Genomic DNA, 22558 nt, shown 5'->3' on the forward strand with positions numbered 1-22558 from the left:
TATCAGCCTAATCTAGAGTGCAATTGCCTCATATGCTTCTCAGCAGAATTCTAGGTATTTTCAACCAGTTCAGAGTGCAGCATTTCTCTGCTCCAAGATGTTTGACTTCTCTAATGAATAAATATTAAACTCAAATTTTTTCAGTCCCATAGAATATTTTTTCTTTGCGACCTCCATGTTTAACTTGCACTTGATTACAATAGACTAAACCGATACTCTGGTATTTTAGCATCTTTTCTTCTGTCCCATAGGGGACTGTTTACGAGATGTTTATTTCATAGCTTTATTTCATGCTTTGATGACCAGGTGTAGTGGTCAGTTTGCATCCACAACAATTTGTTTGACCTCTGCTTTGGCTAACAACCAAATATTTTTAAAGTATTTGTTGCTCTAATCAGATTTCAGGTAGGTGTTCATCACATTCCCCATTGGAAATAAAAATAATTCATATAGGTAGGGTACAATATGCTCTCTTAAAACCATGTCTAAAACACTGACAAAACTAATTATATCTACTAATGACTAAAACCAAAGGTAAACTAGTGAGAGGCATGGCATACTAGCTAGACATGCAACATAACAGCCAAGTAGGGTCTGCCAATTTGAATTAAAGGCATTTTTTTTACATCAAGTAATTAATCTAGTATTATTGAATATAATCCATGTCTAGGATGCCAAACAACTCTTCAGAAGTTCATATAGACCATTTTGATGCAGCAGCAGAGAGAGCAAAGGCACTCAAAACACTGAATAACAGCAGGAGTTGGGGCATGGAGTGTTTCCCAGCAGAGCTCTAGAAAAAAAAATAAAATTGATAAAACAAATTCAAAGTAGCTCTATTTCTCACTGTATAAAAGCATAGAAAGTTCCAGATAAAAATTTTCCTATTAGTCACTTCTATTGTATAGACACTTCTGATGTTAAAAAATCATGTGCCACATCCACAGTACATGCAAACCAACTGTTTTCAAATGATAGACAGGATCAAAAGTATAATGCACGTACATGGCCCCACTGATCCTCATTTTTGTTGATACTATCAATTTATTACGTTGCATGTGTATTCTCAAACATTTTTTCAGGTATAGAGAATCTGGAAAATACCTCACAGTATAAACAATACTTTAAATTTTCTACAATATGCATAGGAAGAAACCAGTAGGATATACAAAAAGAAGTTCTTACCACTTGACTGCCACCCGAGGAAGGTGAATTCTAAAACCAAACAAATAGATCAATCTCAAAGTGTTCCCACCCAATGTTTTTGAACAGTTTTGCTTGTGATCAACAAAATTTTAATAGCTTAACCCACAGCATGGTTTTAAGTTGTTAAATTTGCATAGATAAGTGAACAGTTTTAATTACACACTCTCTTCATTACACACCTCATCATACATCTGAAAATTTCAGATAAAATTGATGAAAGGGAAAATCTATTTTCTATATAATTCATTATTATATTCCATACAGAGTTTTCCATCCCTATAGATGAAATAGATTGTTAATTGATGAGTCATGGAAAAAAAAAAAAGAGGTGCAAAACCAGCTAACCTGCCAGTGAAAAATTCAATCTTGCTTATTAAAGGAAGAAGAAAAAAAAAAGAGTGAACTAAACAGACCCTTTACAGATTTACACAAAAACCAGGATTTTAAAACTATAGGGCAGCCAAATGTAGCAAGGCCACTAATTGGAATGTGAAGAAACAAATTCAGATTTAAAATATAATTGATATTGAAATAGCTTTCCCAGACTGAGGCTGTATTTTCCACAGTGGTGTCTTTAAATGTGCTATAATACAAATGGAACTAATGAGTAATAGTCTTTTCAGACCAAATAATCTCAACATTACTCTGTCCCTAGGTTCTTTGTTACTAAGAAAAGAAGATGAAAACTCTGTGATTAAAATATTCTCACCGGTTTCCCAGAATAAGTGCTTCCTGAGGTAGATGAGCCCTTTAAAATAATAATATACAATTATTTATTTTTTTTTTTTTTTGTACAAGACTCCTAAGTGAAGTGTGTCCAAAGAGCACACAGTAGTCTTGAAAATGTCCTAGATATTAGTAGATTGGATAATGATTTTCATTATAACTTATTCCGGCACTTTTTCTTGTATTTTAATTGAACAGTCTCAAGTAAGCACAACTGCTTTCTTTTTTCCATGAAGAAGTTAGTTTCAGAACATTTTCACAGCCATGTATCATTGACTGAACTACAAAGTTTGAAACTGCAACTGTTACCCTGATATTTAGTATTCTTACTAGAATGATCCAATCATGTTCCTATGATTTATGGAGTACGTCAAAATTTGTCTCTGGGAGGAATTAATATTGTCTCATCCTAAGGTTCAAGTTTGAAAAAAAAAATCCATATTTCATTGGTCAGTTTTCTCAGACATTCAGCATTGTAACCATTTTAAAGGTTAGCCAGATTATTGTTACCTAATTTAAATACCAATATCCACATTTCTACATTAGTTATGGGAATACTGAAAGAAGAATATCCTTACTGGTTTCCTTAAATACAGTCTCCCAAGCAAGATGACCCCCTCAAAAGATCTTACAACTCTAAGCCTATTTGTACTTCCCTATATTCTTGCTATTTGGAATAAAGAACCACAGGAGAATGAACACTATTTTGGATGAGCGTGCACTCATCCAAAAATCTCAGGGAAAAACTTATATGAACAAAAAGTATTTAGCATCTTTCTGTTATAAGTATTAATTTGAATGATATTAGGCACAGCACTAAGTCAAAGATCTCAAGATCCATTTTGTAGTTATCATGCATTTACTATATGGAAACGAAAAATAGTTGGGTCAAATTAAATATTAATTAACTTGGAGTTGGTCTACAGTTAGATATGGGAGGGGAGAAAAAGGTGAAAGTTTAGCCCTATTGAAGAAAGCTCTAATAAAACACTGTTCAGAAGTCCCTTACAAAAAATAATGATCCTGCAATCTCTTACTCTTTATTACGAGAATCAGAAGTTCAATTACAGAGTAAAATACTGGCTCAAAACTATGGAACTATGTGAAAATATTGTGTTTGAATTTGTTGAAATTAGCCTAGATAAGTAAATCATATGATAATCTTTGCATATTTGAGTATTTCTCAGAAAAGTATCTAGTCCAAAACTAAGAAGATACAGATATTATTTTTTTAACAGGCTTATAAGAAAAAAGTAAGGTAAACTTGAGGGGTTTTTTTACTTACTGGTTTACCCTGTTGTCTGCCTCCAGAAGGATATGAACCCTGTAAGAAGTGAAACATGTATTAGTAGAATGAAAAAAAATTCTATTACTATCTTGAAACAATTTGTGCAGCACTTAGGACAAACTTTTGCTGCTTGAAAAAAAAAAAAAGTAACTGGGGACCCTACAACTTAAGCTATCTACTAAACAAAACAAAACAATTTGTTGCTCTGAATCAAGAAAGGTGTTATGAAATCCAGTATAAGTAATTATAGTTTGACTATAAACTGTATAAGTGATTTCTAGGGTTTTTTTGAGCAGTAATTTATTTAAACTAGTTCTTTTATTTAGCTTGCTGAAACGATTTTAATTGGTATTACCTCAACTATGTAACCTAAGTAATATGGCCAAATGAATGTATCTTTCAGCATCAAGTCACTGACCTGATCTAGATGGTGTAAGTGAAGAATTAGGAGTGATGGGAAAAGAGTATACTCACCTGTCCACCATACTGGCTGCTTCCCGATGGAGATGATCCCTGTTTAAAAAAAAAAAAAAAAAAAAAAGACACAGCATTAAAAAAAAAATCCCTGGAAACTTAAGTGCTTAAGCACTAAGGAATCTGGAAAGTATATTAATCTAAAAATTTTGCAGTGACAGACTTCTGACTTAATTCCACTAAGTTCCTTAACAGCTGAAAGTAGTAAAATAGGCAAACAGTCACAAAACACCTGCTAAGGCTATTCCCTGACATAAATAGGTGGATCTGTTCAAGAGGGGAAAAAAAAATGTCTACTTTGTGATTCTCTGGTAGATCAAACATATGCAGAGAGCATCATGTGTATTGTCAAAGCATCCTTATTATTCCAAATAAGGAATCTAAGAAAAAATTGTTTTGCAGCTTTAAAAAGTGCTGTAAAATCCTCTCCATGCTACAAGAAATGATTTCACAAGTGATGCAGAGATCAAATGCTTGTTATTGGAGTAAAAAGAAATGAAATTATTTTTTAGTATAACAGAGTGAAACACTGTCAACAGAGCAACTATATTAATGTAATGTGTTGCACTTTCACCATCCATTATATCTGTTAGCTACTTGGGGTACTAAGATTTCATGAGAATGACAATTAAGTCTTCAAAAGCTACACAGGATGCTCCTTAAAAGTATGACACTCAAACTGCATCTGAAGATGAGGAAAGTGGAGTTATTGCAGGTAACACCAGAAATTTCAAAGCATTATCTATTGATGTATTTTTTACCAAATTTCCAAGTATTTAATCTAAATGAATGGAGAGAAAAAAAGGATAATTTCAATATAATTGAAAAATAACACAGAAAATAGAGTTTGAACTGAAACATAACAGTAAATGAAGTACCACTTCAGAGAAAGCATTCCTAGGTAAAAGAACTAGAGTTATGATATATGCAGTTTCTTTGAACTGAAATTTATTCATGCTACTCCAATTCAGTTATTGAGAAATTATCCTTGTTCTCATATATTACTAAGAATAAAATTGCTCTGGCAGTATATACACTGCATCATATTCTTAATTTAAAAAATAGCAAGTAGGAACATCTTGAAAACAAAGAAAAGTTACATGCCTGGCCACCATATTGACGGCTTCCAGAATATGATGAACCCTTTAAAAAGAACGTGAAACTTTAGTAAATAATTTTTTTAAAAGCCGCCTGGCATCAAAAGCATGGATCTAGTCTAAACAGTACTCATGACACTGATTACCTGGAAGAATTTTACACAATTATTAATGCCACTTATCTGCACGTATTATTAGTGGTTTATTCAAGAAGATGAACCCCGTGAACCATTCTTCAGTATTTTTTTGAGGTAAATTCAAAGTAAAATCTTAGGTCTAGATATAGAAAGATGCACTGAAATGTCAAGAGTGTTTCAATAAAAGCCACATTGAGTCTCTAATTACTGTCCCTATTATCTCTGTGGCTAGACAGAATTTGATATTTAATGGCTTCTGAACAAATATGGCAACTAAACCATGCTTATTTCTGAAGAACTAATCTGTCCAAAACAATAAAGACAAATTTCCTACCTGTCCACCGTGGTAGCGGTTACCTCCAAAAAAGCCCTGTATCAACAAAAATAGCAATGTTTACTCTGTGTGAAATTCAATGTCATATAGAGGAAAAACAAGAGAGTTTCTATATTTTTCTATTTATTTGGTTAAATAAGTAAAGAATTTAGTTTCTATTAATCCTTATTCTTTCAGACTATTTGCTTAAAACAGAAGTAAACTCATAATTCGTATGTAGTTTTCAGCACTTTGGACTTTCAGAAGGGGCATATATATATATATATATATATATACATACATTGTGAGTGGTATATTTATCGTGTGTGTGGGTTTTTTGACTTTATAAACTTGGAAATCAAAGTAGTCATCTAAACAATTTTGACTATACTGAGATCCACCTTCAAAAGTAAATAAGTGTAGTTTCATTGAAAGGTAAGGTTGTGGTATTTTTTAAAAAAAAGTATTTAGAAAAGTATAGTGAATACACTAGTTAGGAAGAGAAATGGAAATAGCTTTAACTTTTCTAACGTGTTGGTCTCTTCCACTTGGAAGCATTCTGGGCCAGGATTTTAGATCTAAGTTTCACTGGTTCAATCATACTGTTAATAATCATAAGAGCAGCACAATTGTACATGTCCAAAACCCAGCAGATATAAGATATTTGGAAAACATATGCTTAGAAAAGTCACAGATCTCTTGTACAAACCAGAAGAAATTCAATGCTTTGAGCAGTTTTTAACATCTGGATAGCCCTCATTTAATACAAATATTGGAAAACATTACTGCTTGTTAAATCCAGGGTGGGAGAAGTGCTATTTTTTTCCCATGTTTTTGTTTGAAAATAAAAATGCGTCGGGGTAGCTAGCTCTGTTTACAGCATGTCACTTAATGTTTTTGTCCTTAGCAGGTACAAAATTTCTCATTTTGGCACAATGTGAAAAAACCTTTCATCATACAAATAAATCCACAGACAGAATCATTTCAATAAAGATCATTATGTGTATATACTACAAAAAATATACAGATACAAAGGTTACTTACTGGACTTCCACTGGGGCACACACATCCACCCTGTATAAACCAAAACCAAACTTAATTTGCGGTGTTTAGGACTGGAAGAAGCCTCTGAATTAGTAAAACAAACTCATATTCTGTTTCTTTGAGCAAACAGACTATGAAGTCTTGCTCACAGACTCACCAAATTCCAAGTAGTTTTTTTCTTTCTCTCTCTACTGTCCTTTCAGGCTAGTTGTGAAATTAGTGGCCAAATTTTGTAAATTTAGTCTTCTAATTTCTCATTTAAAACCTTACTCACCAAAAGGATGAGTAAATGATTTCCAGTAGTACTACAGAAAAAAATTGTGGTTACCTTTTTTCTTTTTTTCCTTGAGAATCTAGAGCACCCAGAACACATGCAGTACTCTTTTGTGCTACAGAAGTTACAGCAGGCACTAAAGATTACTTGGCCGTTAAGACATGGCCAAGGAGTCACCATTCAGTGTCTTGCTTTCTATATTCAACGTACATGAAATGTGTAAGTAGAAACATGCTTAGCAGCAAAGCAGGTACAGAAGCCCAAATACAACTGCCATTCAGGCAGTCACTACTGGCTACTCTGGCCTGTGGGATGTCAGAAGGACAGAAGAAAGAAATTCATGTGTTGCTGAGGCTTTGGGCAAACAGGACAGTGGTGTAGAAGAACCATTCTTGTGAAGGAAGGATATGCAAAGTAAATTGTGGGCTCCTGGCAGGAGCACCACTGAATGGTGTGGAGAAAGGAAAGCATACCTGTCCACCATACTGGCTGCCTCCTGAAGAAAAGCCCTGAAAAAATTAAGTAGCTAAATGTGTTACTACATAACATTCTAATCAGTTCTTTGTGATCCTTAATCTATCGAATTGCTTCTGTCTAAGCATAACAAAAATGGGTTTCTTAGAACAACAATCTGTTCAAGAAGGGATTTTTACAAAGTCACACATCATTTATTCATATCATGATCTGACATACAAGACAGACCCATACTTAGGAGCCATCACTCAGATTTGCTTAAAGAAATTTTTCTTTCAAATGTTCCTTTTTTTGTAAAAAGCAAGGGTAAATTTTCCTAATGAACTGTGTACCAAAACTTCAAATACTATGAAAGTAGAAGTTTTACCTGTCCACTATACTGGCTGCTTCCTGGAGAAGCTACACCCTAAAGAAATCAGAAAGCATTTCTATTTGTTGCACAGTCTTTAACTTATGGCCTGTCACAGAAAACCATGCTTTTAATTGTCTTCCGTGGATTTAAGTATCAGAAGAACGTCAACACTTCCTTTATACCCGCACTGAAATCTATTGGCCCTTACAATGGCTACGATGTAAACAGAACCATGAAGTTTAAGTCAAAGTCAATGGAAAAAAAGACATAAATAGAAAAACAATTCTCACCTGTCCTCCATAGTGGCTGCCACCTGAGAAAAATGGACCCTGAAGCAAAGTTGCCAATTATTTTTCTATCAAAAAGCTTCTTTCAGTGTTTTTTAATTGAGGATATTTTTTTTCTTTTGTGCAATGAAAGATGACAGAAATCTAAACACTTAAGCTATTCTTTTATGTGTTCTATGCTAATTAGGGATTAGTGTAATTAGGGATGGTCTGTAACACGGGAATCTTTCATAATGCTTATCATGAGATATTAGAATTATATACCTACTTTCAGCACACCATGTTTGGGCTGAAGATTTCCTTCTCCTCTAATTCCCTTTCTAATAAATACGACAAATATTTTCAGAGACAAAAGATGAGTCTGCTGGGGATTCCACTTTGTATTAAAGGGTATACTGCTAAGCAGCTCTAGGAGCCCTATCCATCATCTTTCACTTCACAAGGGCATGGAACACCTCTTATTAACAGCTCCTGACCTTCTCCCCTGTTCCCTTCCCTGAGACATACTGCTTCTCTGATAACAATTCCGATATTTCATTTTGATGAAGGAAGTGAAGTACTCCAGAGGCTGAGGTAGAGGAGGAATGCAATTGGCTTCCAGCCACTTCTTTCTGTTACTGTTAAAGCTTATGACAGCAGCAGAAGCGAAATGGGTCCAGAATGTGAAGGGAAACTTGGGGAGTAGAGAAAGGCCAGAACATTCACCATGGTACAACAGAAGCACTGTCCGTTTTTGCAATGTTTCAGATCATGAATCTTTATCATGAATCTGATACCCAGATTAACTTAGTGTACTCAAACTATTACTTTTCAGTCAATAAAAAAGTACCAAGTTTTGATGTAGAAGGCGGGTGTTAGGATAAGGACTACATAGGAAGAGATTCTCACCTGTCCTCCGTACTGGATGCCCCCTGAAGAAGGTGAACCCTAAACAAGAAGAATTAAATAGCCTATATTATCCATGTCACAGTATTCTTTTAAACCACAGTCCATAATAAAGAGAGGTGCCTCATTTCTTTCAGTGCAAAACTGAATGGACTGAAACAAACCATGCAAAAAGGAATGAGACATGTCTACATTTACCATAATGCATAAAAAAATACATCTCCTAAAAACTCTTCTGTGGTTTAGTAGCACATACATTTATAACTACTGTATACCTAGCCACAAATTTAAGTAAAACATAGTAATAATAATAATAATCCATCTCCTTCAAACAGTTCTTTTACACAGAGAACTAGCTACCAAACCTCTTGGATGAAGCAGTGAACACTACAAGGGAAGAATTCTCACCTGTCCACCATGCTGCCTGCCTCCTGAGGAAGGTGAACCCTGAATATCAACAAAAAAGGAAACTGAAACTTCCTTACACCCATTTATAGAACCATGGAACCATTTCATGAAGCTTTTAGAAACTTTGGTCATCTTCATGAAGTACTAATTTATTTCAACAAGACAAGACCTTTAATCCTGTAGATTTCAGGAGCAAATTGAGTCAACTGTATATTTAACATTCTATTTTTTCTTAGCATTAAATAATAGTCTTCATCTGAACTTGTTTTATTGAACCACAGTAGCAGCATAGTGCGACAGAGAAAGAACTACTGAGAAGATTTTAGGCCAAGATAAATAAAGCTAAGGTAGACACTCAGGCACATAACTAATAAACTACATAGGTTAAAACTACACAATTGGGAACTATCTAATGCTTACTTGTCCACCATAATGGCTGCCTCCATAAGATGAATACCCCTGAAAGAATATTGAACATCAGTTATTTCTGGATATCTTAATAATGGAGTTGAGTGGCAAAGAAATCTGTGTTTTATTTGACTGTTTGTTTGCAATCTTCCCAGAATAAAAATCTATATTTTTGTCTTCCTTGAATTCACAATATTACTACAGAGAATAGATTACTATGAAGTTTCTTGAAATGTTGAATTGAGATAGCTATTTGGATAATCCTTTACTTTGTAAGAGACAATGCAAAACAAAAATACCACATATAAATATCTAAAAAGTAAGAGCTTACCTGTCCACCATACTGGCTACCTACAGAAGAATATGAATCCTATAAAGAATACAAAATAAGTGAATTACTATCTGTGGGATACTCTTGAACCAGGACATGACTCAGCACAACAGGAGAAAGAGAAAGGCAAGGAGTGAAAACAGGAGAGCAGGACTTCTAGTATGCTTTAATAACTAGAGTTCAAGCCTCACAAGGTAAATTGGGAAAATATTTGTGTTCCTAAGTAAGGGTGAAAAGCAAAAAACCCTACTGCTTTGTTTGTGTGATTTGTTGGCAAGGTTGAAGCAGCATTCTTCCAAGTTCTTTCTCTGTTCATTTCTGGAGATGGCATTTCTTTGTTTGGAAGCTGAACCCTGGGCCAAAATTAGTAGTTAAATATTGTCTGCCTAGCAAGAGTCTGAAAATGAAACCAAGCACATTTACTGAAATCTCAAGCAACAAGAAGTCTCTTCAAAGTGGGGAGGTTGGACTTGTTTTTCTTCTTAGTGCAATAAGGCTTACTTAAGGCTTACACCTTTAGAGTAATTCTTTCCCCACCTCTTTTTTTTGTTTGCATAAGCTTCAGTATTCCATTTTCACAAAAAAAAAAAAAAAAAAAAAAGGACTAACTCAGTAATGGATGTCATCTAGTGAGTTTTTGCTCTTTAAATATAGTTCTTGTAATAAAACTGAATGTAATTGACTTTGTGGATAGCTATCATTTTCAGAAGTGGCAAGCTGACTTTCCTTTGGAGCGATTGTGTACCTGGCTACTGTAGTGGCTGCCTCCAGAAGATGAGCCCTGGAAAAAAAAAAAATCTCTAACAGAGCAAGTCTAAACCAAAATTTCCTGAAGGACACGAGTATGTAAATTTCTATTTTAAACTTTTTTGCGTGGGTTTAAAATCCACTCAAAATGTAGAACTTAGCCCTCCCTACTTTGTTGATACATCTAAAATTTAGTGTTTTACTATCCACCAGACAGGCTGCACACTGCAGAATGATATCCCCACCAAAAAAATTTAATATTTATTTTTGCAGGGTACTGTCTTGCAGAGTACTACAGACCTTTTGAGTACTCTAAGCTTCCACAAGATCTGACAAAGTCATAAAGAGATGAAGCTGTTCTGTTTTGTTTATACTTTAAGCAGCTATCAGAAATATCTCCTTAGTAAGGAATCTTAACAGTGTAAAATGTCTTTTCAAATGTCCTGTAAAGAAGATACTGAAGAAAATGTCCCCAGGTAGACAGCAACATATATTTGGGGAGAACTAAATTCTATATTCCGTATGCAAAAGACATTCTCCCCTGATGAGGTACTGTGTGCTTCTATGCATTGAAGTACACATCAGGAATGTGCCTTTGAAACAATGTCCTGATAGTCCCCACTCACTGTAGGTTTTTTTGTATAATGGAGTGGACTCAGACTTAATTAACTGGATGCCTTTCAGATTAAACTAAAGTGTGGAATACTCTGTGTGCACACACTTAATGCATTTAGGTAGTAAATGGACTTTTAGCCCAAAAGACCAGAGTAGAGCAAATCCTTCTTCAAACATGTATAGTATGGCCATCAGTTCAACAGTGCTGATTTTTTCACACTGTAGAGTGAACCAGTCCTAGCAACTTGCAGGGTCCGTCAGTGTAAGCACAACCACTGTGTTCCCTCAACCTTTATACACATTCAATGATACTGAACTGCAGCCCAAAGCAGCCAAGTCAGTCAAAAGCAAAAACCTTGGTCCTAACTGGAAGTTTCAAAGAAAACAAATCCCAGCATCAATAATATGAAGATTGTAGAACATAGGTAGGTAAGAGTAGTCTCCTGACTGCAGATACATAGCCCTCACTTCTAAAAGGGAGCACAAGACCAATCCTATTTATGTAATATTAATTTTAACATGGTACACTAATGGAGCTGCATCCAAGCCATCTTCATAGCACTTGGCAGGCTGGTAATAATGCCACAGATTTCTGTGCTAGTTACAAAAGGACCAAAATGTTTTTTCTCCATTTACTGCAGCACATATAGAGCTGCATACACTTCATGACTTTCCAACCCACGAGCAGAACTAGTCTTGGGAACCCTGTAAACTGGTCTCACCTGCAGGAGTTCTTATCTTTGTGAGAGGGCTAGCATCATTAAATTACTGCAGTATAAATACTAACTTTTCTTGCAGTAGATTATCTAAGAGGAATACAAACACATAAATCCAGGAGATATTTCATCATATTTTCCAGGAAGCCAATGGAACTAACTCCTGAATATGATATCTACTTGTGTTTGTGTCCAACAACATTTTTCATTCAAAGACTTCTTGAATGAAACATAAATTGCAAATGTAATGAGAAACTGTGAGTGTTGAATGAGTGTCCTGTGTGTATTTCAATTGTAACTAAGTTATTTTCACAAGTGTATGAATTACTAGGTACTGACTATTTTTCAACTTTCTAGCCATTGCATTGACAAAACAAACAGAGGGTATCCTTAAAAGCTGATGAACATTGCTTACATTTGCAGAGGAATCACTTCTGACTAAGGAAGGGGATCCACCCTGGGAGGCGGAAAAAAACGAAATAAGATAATTAGCATTTGTCTTTGATCATAAATTAAAAGTGTAGTTGTTTCGTCTGGAGAAAAAGAGGTTCAGGGGAGACCTTACTGCTACCTGAAAGGAGATGTAGAACGATATGTAGCCTTTTTATCCAATTAACAAGTGATAGGATGTGAAGAAACAGACTCAAGTGGCACCAGGGGAGGTTTAGATTGGATATTAGAGAAAATTTTTTCACAGAAATGGTTGTCAGGAGTTGGAACAGACTGCCCAGGGCAGTGGTGGAGTCACTGTCTCTATAGGTATTCAACAGATGTGGTTGGGATATGGTTTAGTGGGGTGCTTCACAGTGTGAGGTTTATGGTCAGACTACAATATAAAAGGTCTTTTATAAACTGAATAATTTTGAGTCTGAATTCTTCTCCTTGGCATAAATAGCAAAGCACCTACTGTGTCAGTAATATGTAAATCAAAGGAACAATGAATATAAAATTGAGAACATTAAAAAAGTACACTATAAATAAATAGGGCCACATTAATTTTCCAGTTAAATAATTCAGTAAAAGAAAATGTATAATGAACAAATACCACTTACAGAACTTGCCCCAGAACAATTACATCCGCTCTGTAAAGAATGCAGAAAATGTTTAAGATACTAAAAGCACAGGTCTGAAAGGGACTTCAGTTATAACTGAAATTACTGCTTTTTCTACCCCAGGTATGCCAGCCATAAAGTTATGAATGTAACTGCTTCTGTAACTTCTAGAAGTTATTCTAATTTTTGTTCTCTTCAACCTAATACAACTGTCCTTGCACTTATTGCTCTGGTGGAGCAGAAAACTTTTGATTTTATCTTCACATTTGTTATCTGCCATATTTACCTTAAAAACTTTAATAAAAGGAAATTTCTAGTAGTACTACAGAAAGCAATTTTTTTTTCCTTGAGTGACCCAAGCACCTGCAATACATGCAGTACTCTTTTGTGCTACAGAAGTTACAGTTACAATAGTAAAGATTACTTCCTGTGAAGGTCTACTAGGTGATTTCTAGTCTGATAAAACAGAGACATAGCCAAGGGGTCTTATTCAGTGTCTTGCTTTCTATACTCAACGTACATGAAATGTGTAAGTAGAAACATGCTTAGCAGCAAAGCAGGTACAGAAGCCCAAATACAACTGCCATTCAGGCAGTCACTACTGGCTACTCTGGCCTGTGGGATGTCAGAAGGACAGGAGAAAGAAATGTGTTGCTGAGGCTTTGGGCAAACAGGACAGTGGTGTAGGAGAACCATTCTTGTGAAGGAAGGATATGCAAAGTACATTGTGGGCTCCTGGCAGGAGCACCACTGAATGGTGTGGAGAAAGGAAAGCATACCTGTCCACCATACTGGCTGCCTCCTGAAGAGCTCGAACCCTGTAAAAGTAACATTTTAATTTAAAAGACTTCATTTGACATGTGTATTTGACTACAATGTAGTGCCTTTTACTCTCTAAATTAAGTTTGAAAAGATCTCTCTGGTCAAGAACTTGATTTTATCTACAGAAAATTAATGAATATAAAACCCTAGGACACCTATTCTAGAAACAAAGGCATTGCCAATCTTGTAGTATTTTCTTGAAATATGTACATGGGAAAAACCCCAACCAACTAAAAAATAACACTGAAGAAAAATTTCTCACCTGCCCACCATACTGGTTGCTTCCTGATGTGGGTGAGCCCTGGAAAAAACACAACCAACCAAAATATTTAATTCATAATATATAAAACACTACCAAATATTTATCACTTTCATTTGTTTGCTGGTGTTAGAACATCAGTTAATACTTTAATCAAATTTTGACCACTTTGCTTACACTTTGACTTTTATGTAGAGATATATAAAGGAAAAAGTTGTTTGAGTACTGAATGAATTTTTCTTACAGGTAAAAGAATCAATGTAAGAAATTTAGGATTCAAGTTTTGCATAACAGATTCTCTAGGTCAAAAAGAGAGAGTTGGTATTTACCTGTCCACTGGAGTAGCCACCACCTTGAGAAGATGATCCCTGCAAAAAATAGACCAAATTTTTTTTTTAACATGGTTTCTGGAAAACAAGACAATGTTGTTAAGTAGTCATACACATGTTTAAAAAATATTAATTATTTTTTTTTAGAAAACAGTTTGCATTTGGTTTCACAACATGCCAGATGACCTGAGAAATTCTAGGTGATAAACAGTTGGGTTTTACTCATCAGGATAGAACAACCATTTTGGAAGGGAACTGCAAATAATGAATAAAATAGATGCTTACATGTCCACCTGACTGGCTGCCTCCTGGGGAATAAAAATCCTGGAAAAATGTATTGAAATGACATGAAAAAACAAAAAACTTCTTTTCTTTGGTAGAATGGAAAGATCAAGATGGAAACTGAATGCTCCTTCTTTCTTGTCCTCATGCCTTCATTTTCTCTCATGGATTGTTCAAGAATGACAACAGAAAAATTCTCTGCATAAATCAGCACATGCCCCTTTATACCTGCTGATACTGCTTTTTTAATGAAAGATATCCTTTTGGGTACAATTATCAAAGAGTTCACTTACCCCCAACAAAATAATTTCTGTCTTGTTAGAATAAATAAAATGTGTTCCATGTAAAAACAACATGAAAATGGAAGCCCTCAAAAGTCAGTCATACAGCACAACAAAGCAAGGGATTTCACTTAGAAATGCTGCACAAATCATGCTACTGAAGCCTTTTGCAGTTAGGCAACGAATAAAAAAAGCAGAGGAATCTGAACAAGTAAATTGTAGTACTGTGTTTGTAATGCGTTTGAGATTTAAGAGGACACCTCAGAATCAGATGGGATTTCTTGAAATACTTTAACACTTTAGTCATATCCTCAATTCCATCTGTGCTTGAGAGCTTTCTATCCCACACTGGAAGCTGCCACATCAGCTTCCACACAAGATGTAGTTTAGCTGAGTAGCAGAGGCCAAGCACTGGGGCAGACACCCTGGCAACATTTAAGGAAAGGAGTGCTTACCCGTTCACTCTGCCGACTGCCAGATAGTGAGGTGGAACCCTAAAAAACATTGGAATCTAGTTATTGGATGGGAAATATTTTTTACCAGGTTTTGCTGAATATCCAAAAGAAGATTTTGATACAGGAATTGCTGGAAATGAATTACACTATACTTGTGGCTGAAGTGCACAGCTGAATTTATAAAAATTGGTAGAGAATAATTTCCTACTAACCAGGGGAAACTGACTTATTGGAAATCAAAGTGGAACCAATTACGCAAGACTCTGAGGAAATGAGACTTCGAACTTGGAAATGCATTATGAGCAGCTTCAACAGAATTAATAGGAAATTTACTTAACTCAGGAGAATAGATGTGTTTTTGAGCAGAAAAGCAAGCAGTTCTTACCACACTACAGGAAAACAGACCAGCCCATGCAATACACTGACAACAGAACTTGGATCTTATGTCTATCATTGGAAAAAACCAAATTATATGTAGTGTGAATTGAAGATGGAAAGAGATGAAACTAGACTGTTCTAGCACCTATATACTTTAAAAAATATTAAAGTCTGATTTGTTACACTTGAAGAAATGCTTACATTTGCATCAGTTTCACCTCCTCCCATGGAAGGTGAATCCTGTAAAATAATGGGAAAACATCTATTTTTATATAAAAAAGGACCCTTACATGATCTTATTTGTGGAGAATACCAAACAGAAGAATAAAAATAACCAGCCACTTATAATTTCCAGTTTTACCTAAACCAGAGAATGTGTAAGAAAAAAGTGTAACTTTACCTGTTGCTTAAGAAGGGTAAAAAAACCCATGCATTTTTATAAGGAGAAGTTTTAAATAAAGTTGGTTCACAAAAGTAATCATTCTTTGATTATTATAAATTTTAAAATATGTAGCGGGAGGAGCCATTCTTGCTCCTGAAGCTCGACGAGCTGCTGGTCTCTTCCAGGACTCCAGCCACCACACAGCGCTTCCAGGGTAGAAGTGTAGGGGGAAGAGCCTTTCTTGCTCCAGAGGCTCGACGAGCTGCTGGCCTCTCCATGCCTCGCACCAGAGTGAGCTGAGGTGCCTTCTGTGGGTGTGTGTCCCACCTTTATTGGCCCCCTGGTCTTGCTCATGCCCAATAGGGGCCTGTCCTAATCAGGCACAGGTGGACTCACACCCACTCTTTGGCAACTCAAGGCACCTGGTTGACAATGTCTCTCTACAAAAATACCACTATCTATGCTTTCTTTCTAGATCCTGCAACTAGAAGTAGCAGCATGATATAGTTTTCTAAGAACAAGCAATCTACATTATTTGTGGTTTATTTTTATCAAATATATGTATTTGTATAATATATATTTGTATTGTAAAATAAAGTGTATGACTTCAGTTGGTTAAAATGTATTGCTCAAGAAAGCATAAGACAGTTCCTTCTGAAAGAGATTCAATAATGAGATTCACGTCAACAACTGTAGACTTCAAATACAGACTTTCAACAGCTTCTGCTGAAGTAAGGTGCGTCAAGTAAATGCACAAAATATAAACATTTAGAACGAGCCAATGCTATAAAGTCGTTAAAACACTGAATAGTCACAGTAAGTGGATAGTGTCTACAGTGCATCACCTTTCCTTCCATTGTGGAAATGTTTGGAATGGTAAAGGGGTAAATAAAAGCAAAGAAACAAAAGGTTAAATGGCATTGGCATGGCCCTCACTTAAAGAGAATTGAAATATAGAACTCAGTGCATGTAAGAACCAACACAGAAATGTTAAGCTTATGATGTATGAGAAGAATAATTTTTACCTGGCCATAAGATCCAGCACCACTATATGTGGAAGATCCACCCTGTTCAGAAGACAAATGATTTTTATATTAAAAACAGGCTTTTAAATTTTTTTAATTTTTACTGAAGGGAGCCACTTCTGGGGAGGTTTAGCAAATATGAAGATTTCCTTAATTATCAGAATTGTTATTGAGCAATTGATAATTATATCCCATAAAACACTGATTTAACATGCTTTTAAATGAGATTCAAGTTCCACTTTTGAAGACATTTTCATCTTGCAGATAATTAAAAACTAGAATTGTTGAGGAGAATAAGATTTAACAGTTAATACTCTTAATATTGTTAATACATCACTTTTATAAACTTCCCTCCTCATAAAATTTCAGATTACTTAGTTTAAAGTATATGCAAATGATCTCTACAAAGAAAAAAAAACCACCATTATAATATAGTGAGAGACAAAATAGAGAATATAGCTGTATATAAGAGCCAGGGTATTGAGCCTCAGCACTCTGTATAAAAAGAATGAAAGAGTATTTACCTGGCCATACGATTCACTACTATCGTAGACAGAAGACCCTCCCTGCATAGAAATATATTTAAAAGTATTATTTTGGTCCCCACCCCCAGCAACACTTTTCCTTTTTTCAGGGGTAGAAGAAAAGTAAAGATAAGTAACTTCTTATCTTCACAGAGAAGGAAGAGCACCCACCTGTCCGTAAGATCCACCAGGATAAAAGGAAGACCCTCCCTGTACAGAAAACATAGAAATTGACTGCTTTGTAGTTGAAATGTTCTCTCAAAGGAGACTTTTAGATTGCTGCTATGCAGGCGCAGTGACCAGAATATTTACCTGGTTACCGGAGTAAGAGCTGTAGGAAGAACCTGGGCCATCCTGAAAGGGAAACACAAACAGCTGTTTTCTTGTGGACAAGATGGGTATTGAAACAACAATGTATCCGATTCTCACTTTACAGTCTTTCTTCCAATTTTCAGCTAACTTTTATGTACCTAAATAAAAAATCAAGACCAATATTGTTAAAGTGAAAGAAGTCTTCTGGCAGTAATTTTCTCAGCCTGCTGAAATTTGAATTCTGCAAGGAAACAGCAGACACTATTCTGTATTCCCTATGTTCTGGTTTGAGTCAGGATAGAGCTAATTTTCTTTCTTGTACTTTTGCTTTCAGCTAAGTCTTTTGTAAGCAGCTATACTTGATGTAATTAACAGCAAGTTTCTCAGTCAGTATCTGCTTCTAGGACAGGTAACACTCAATGTTTATAGTTATGGCTAGAAAATGGTATGCAGAACCAAGGCCTCTGCTCAGTTCTGAGGAACATACTGTGCTCCAGAAAGGGAAAAGGAGTTAAGATGTCACACCTGGAACCCTGCTTTAGGGAGAAGCAGACAAGGGAAATGACCAAAATTGACCAGAGTATTCCATCCCATACATGTTATACTCGGTATAAATTTGAAGGATCATGAAAGTCAAACCCCTTTTGCCCTCTTCCTTCTTCCTTCCTTTGGCCTTTTGCCTTCATCTGTCCCTGTCTGCTTCAGCATCCTGAGAGGATTCTGTCCATTCCTCTGCCTGTGGTCCTGATCCGTGCCAGCCCATATCTGTGTGTTCCTGCTTCCAGTTCCCAACTGCTGCTGACTCCAGGAGTCCAGCCTGGACTTTCCCAGGGCTGCCCTGCAGCCTCGGTGGTGATGTGAGAGTTACTGGGAGGGGTGGGGAGAGTAATGTAGTATATATTTTCTGCATATTTGTATATATTTAATAATTTTCCCTTTTTATCATTACTGTTTCATTAAAGCTGTGTAATTTAGTTTCCAACCCATAAGTCTCTTTCCCTTATTCTCTCTCCTTTATCAGGGAGGGAATGGGGTTAATAGAGAGCATCTGCCATTCAGTTAATTGCTGGCCCTGTGTTAAACCCTGACACCCTGTCAAAACTCACTCCCCACTGGGTTCCATCAGGGTTACTGTAAGTTTTCTACTCCAAGAGACAACTGTCAGCTCTGTATTTACAGTGTGCTATGGTACTTTATCCATTAGGAGTGAAGGTACCAGGGTGCTAGGAGTTCTCCATTATATCCTGGTAAGGAAGAATAACTACCTGTCCATAGGATCCTCCGGGATAGAAGGAAGGCCCTCCCTGTGCAGAAAACAGAATGGGTTACTGGTATTTGGCTGCTGGTTTAGGGAAGCTTCTAGTTGGAGCTTCTGAACAGGGCATTTTATCTGAACGTTTACCTGGTTACCAGAATATGTGCTGTGTGAAGAATCTGGGGCTCTCTGAAATGAAAACACAGACTAGCTACTGTCTTGCAAACATGATGGTGTAAATAGCAATGTACTTCAATTCAATCTCACTTTCAGCTGATATTGGTAAAGAAATTGGAACTTCTTAGTAAATTTTCTTAGCTAGATGAAAAATCAATTAATGGAAGTTGTAAATACAATTTATTTTCCTCTGACTCCATATTGTAAATTAAATTTGATTGATTTGGTTCAGATATTATACATGGAAAACACAGGAACAAAGATAAGAGAATTTGTTATCTTCACAGAGAAGGAAGAGCACCCACCTGTCCGTAAGATCCACCAGGATAAAAGGAAGACCCTCCCTGTACAGAAAACATAGAAATTGACTGCTTTGTAGTTGAAATGTTCTCTCAAAGGAGACTTTTAGATTGCTGCTATGCAGGCGCAGTGACCAGAATATTTACCTGGTTACCGGAGTAAGAGCTGTAGGAAGAACCTGGGCCATCCTGAAAGGGAAACACAAACAGCTGTTTTCTTGTGGACAAGATGGGTATTGAAACAACAATGTATCCGATTCTCACTTTACAGTCTTTCTTCCAATTTTCAGCTAACTTTTATGTACCTAAATAAAAAATCAAGACCAATATTGTTAAAGTGAAAGAAGTCTTCTGGCAGTAATTTTCTCAGCCTGCTGAAATTTGAATTCTGCAAGGAAACAGCAGACACTATTCTGTATTCCCTGTCAAAACTCACTCCCCACTGGGTTCCATCAGGGTTACTGTAAGTTTTCTACTCCAAGAGACAACTGTCAGCTCTGTATTTACAGTGTGCTATGGTACTTTATCCATTAGGAGTGAAGGTACCAGGGTGCTAGGAGTTCTCCATTATATCCTGGTAAGGAAGAATAACTACCTGTCCATAGGATCCTCCGGGATAGAAGGAAGGCCCTCCCTGTGCAGAAAACAGAATGGGTTACTGGTATTTGGCTGCTGGTTTAGGGAAGCTTCTAGTTGGAGCTTCTGAACAGGGCATTTTATCTGAACGTTTACCTGGTTACCAGAATATGTGCTGTGTGAAGAATCTGGGGCTCCCTGAAATGAAAACACAGACTAGCTACTGTCTTGCAAAAATACATATAAGTGAATAAATTTCTGAATTTCTATGCTTTCAAAGTATAGCTTTCAAAAAGGATATTTCCCCAGTCATTAAAAGAAAACATTGGTTATTAGTTTCACATGACTAAAAACCATCGTTTCCTTTGAAACAAGATGGTTTAAATATGTATAGCTTTGACTCCTGAATTAGAATCTTTTTCAGGTTCGAAGAGACCTAAGTAGTTTTCTTCCTGAGCTCCAAGGCTCTTAAAGGAACTAGATCAATGCCTCCTTTACATTATGTTTATAAATGCTTGATTATTCATACATATACATCCACATCTAATGATACCTTCCTTTTTTCATTTAGAAATGAACCTGTCTATCATGACCCATGTGTTTTTACATGCTAATCTTAGGCACTGACACTGTCATGAGTAGAGGATTCACCCTGGAGAGAAAAAGTCAGGTTTTTATTCAGTTTATTCCTTTGCAAATGTTGCTGAACTTTACTGTTGGGTGAAAACAAAAAGCAAGACTATTGCTGCCTACTTCTATCATCTGGTAATATCACAAACTGAAATTCAAGTCTCTTGTGTATTAAAGCGGACAGATCTCCACTGAGAACTAGTTTTCTAATGTGTCCAATTTAGATGTCTTATTTTCTTCACGTTGAAAATTGTTTGATAGCAACTAAATATACTCTCCTTCCCTTGGCCAAGCTATGGTGGTTTACTGTTAAAAACTAAGACACTTTTGCACCAATTTAAACATGAAAAGAATGGAAACTTGGATAAATATGGCCACATTTTTCTTTGAAAATGGATTTGCTTATATAGCAGTGCCATCACAAAACAAAATTTTTTCTTGATGAAGTTTCAATATTCGATATTTTAATAGGCTACTCTATATTTTAAAACATGTAGGTCATGAATACTTCTTGGTTTCAATTATAGGAAAGAGGTAGTATTTCATCTGATTAATTCAAAATATGCCACTATGTAGATGAAAGTGTGAATTCAGTAAAATAGTTACCTGTCTATGACCACTGCTTCCATCAGGACAAATGCAGCCACCCTATAAATTTAAGAAAAAAAAAAAAAAAAACCTGTTGCTTTGAGGAGGTTTAAAATGAAATTTTATTTCAGAGGGAAACTGTGCTTAGGGGAAGAAAGAGTAAGGCTATGGTTTTTCCTATATCTAGAACAACAGCATAGCTCTATAGATATAATGTTTGTTTTGGAAGTCAGAGTGATGCTTTATCTCTCACTGCTTTGTCTCAATGACAGGTGCCTTCTCAAGAGAGAACTACTTGGATATTCAAGAGTATAGAGGATCAGTGTTGTGCTCTGACCAATAAACCATGTGTGAAATTGAAGCAATGCTAAGGAGTGATTTCAGAGCACTATTTCAGATAAACTTAATCTGAATAGGCTCACTTCTTTCACAGGTTAATACATAACATCATCAATGCCCCATGCAAAATTACTGGACTTAAACTCTGACTCCTGAATTTGATAAGTTGAATTTCCAGGAAGCTATTTGGACAAGACTAGACAAAAATAGAGAAAATCCTGACCTCACTACTTGATCCACCACCAGTTGTAATGAATGATCCACCCTGTGAAGAAAACAATCGCTTTTTAAAGAAACAACACATCAGAGACTAAAGTATGAAATTGCGTAGTGACAAGTAAGGTGACAAACTCTTTGTACTACTTCCCTGTACCAACAACCTAAGTTTATTCAGAACTCTGTATGCATTGTTGTGAAAACACAAATTTGGATGAAACAGTGACAATACAAAACACAGGGAATGGCTCTCCAGAAAACTAATTAAGAAAACTCTTACTCTCTGGAGATCTGACTAGACTATAGATTTTGACTTCAAACTTTGAGGCAGAAGACTATGCTAGTGTTACAGCTAACATACTGCTGGGATTTCACACAGTAGGATAACACACAGTAGGATTTCAGTTCTCTGGGAAGCTGATGGGTACCCATAAGGTACAAAATATTACGAAAAAAGAAATAGGTTCCACTCTGGATAAGTAAAATTTAACATAATTCTATAACGTACACATTGCAGCAGCAGCAGTATTTAAGTACACAGAATAGGAAAGCTGGAGCTACTTTTGTAACAGAGGTACACAATCTCTTACTGAAC

The 22558-nt window shown here is 35.9% G+C and overlaps 1 protein-coding gene and 1 long non-coding RNA gene across 2 annotated transcripts; both read right to left on the reverse strand.

Annotated features, from left to right (window-relative positions):
• Positions 1 to 4794: 4794 nt before the first annotated feature.
• On the reverse strand, positions 4795 to 6311 carry LOC115598638. The gene is made up of 3 exons (XR_003987783.1): positions 6286 to 6311; positions 5263 to 5298; positions 4795 to 4837 (listed from the first exon to the last, which is right to left on the reverse strand). It is a non-coding gene; the product is annotated as an uncharacterized LOC115598638 (long non-coding RNA).
• Positions 6312 to 7135: 824 nt separating this feature from the next.
• LOC115598665 lies at positions 7136 to 22006 on the reverse strand. Its single transcript, XM_030455313.1, has 22 exons — positions 21971 to 22006; positions 21427 to 21468; positions 20347 to 20388; positions 20210 to 20248; positions 19762 to 19803; positions 19621 to 19659; positions 19286 to 19327; positions 19149 to 19187; positions 17884 to 17925; positions 17743 to 17781; positions 17572 to 17613; positions 17048 to 17089; positions 15842 to 15880; positions 15263 to 15301; positions 14530 to 14568; positions 14245 to 14283; positions 13919 to 13957; positions 13559 to 13652; positions 9705 to 9743; positions 8966 to 9004; positions 8561 to 8599; positions 7136 to 7153 (listed from the first exon to the last, which is right to left on the reverse strand). The coding sequence occupies exons 2-22, from the start codon at positions 21447 to 21449 to the stop codon at positions 7136 to 7138; spliced, it is 855 nt and encodes a 284-aa protein (XP_030311173.1). The 5' UTR covers positions 21450 to 21468; positions 21971 to 22006.
• Between the last annotated feature and the right edge of the window lie 552 nt (positions 22007 to 22558).

The sequence above is a fragment of the Calypte anna genome, chromosome 8 (genome assembly GCF_003957555.1).
Source record: "Calypte anna isolate BGI_N300 chromosome 8, bCalAnn1_v1.p, whole genome shotgun sequence".
Taxonomy (NCBI): Eukaryota; Metazoa; Chordata; class Aves; order Apodiformes; family Trochilidae; genus Calypte; species Calypte anna.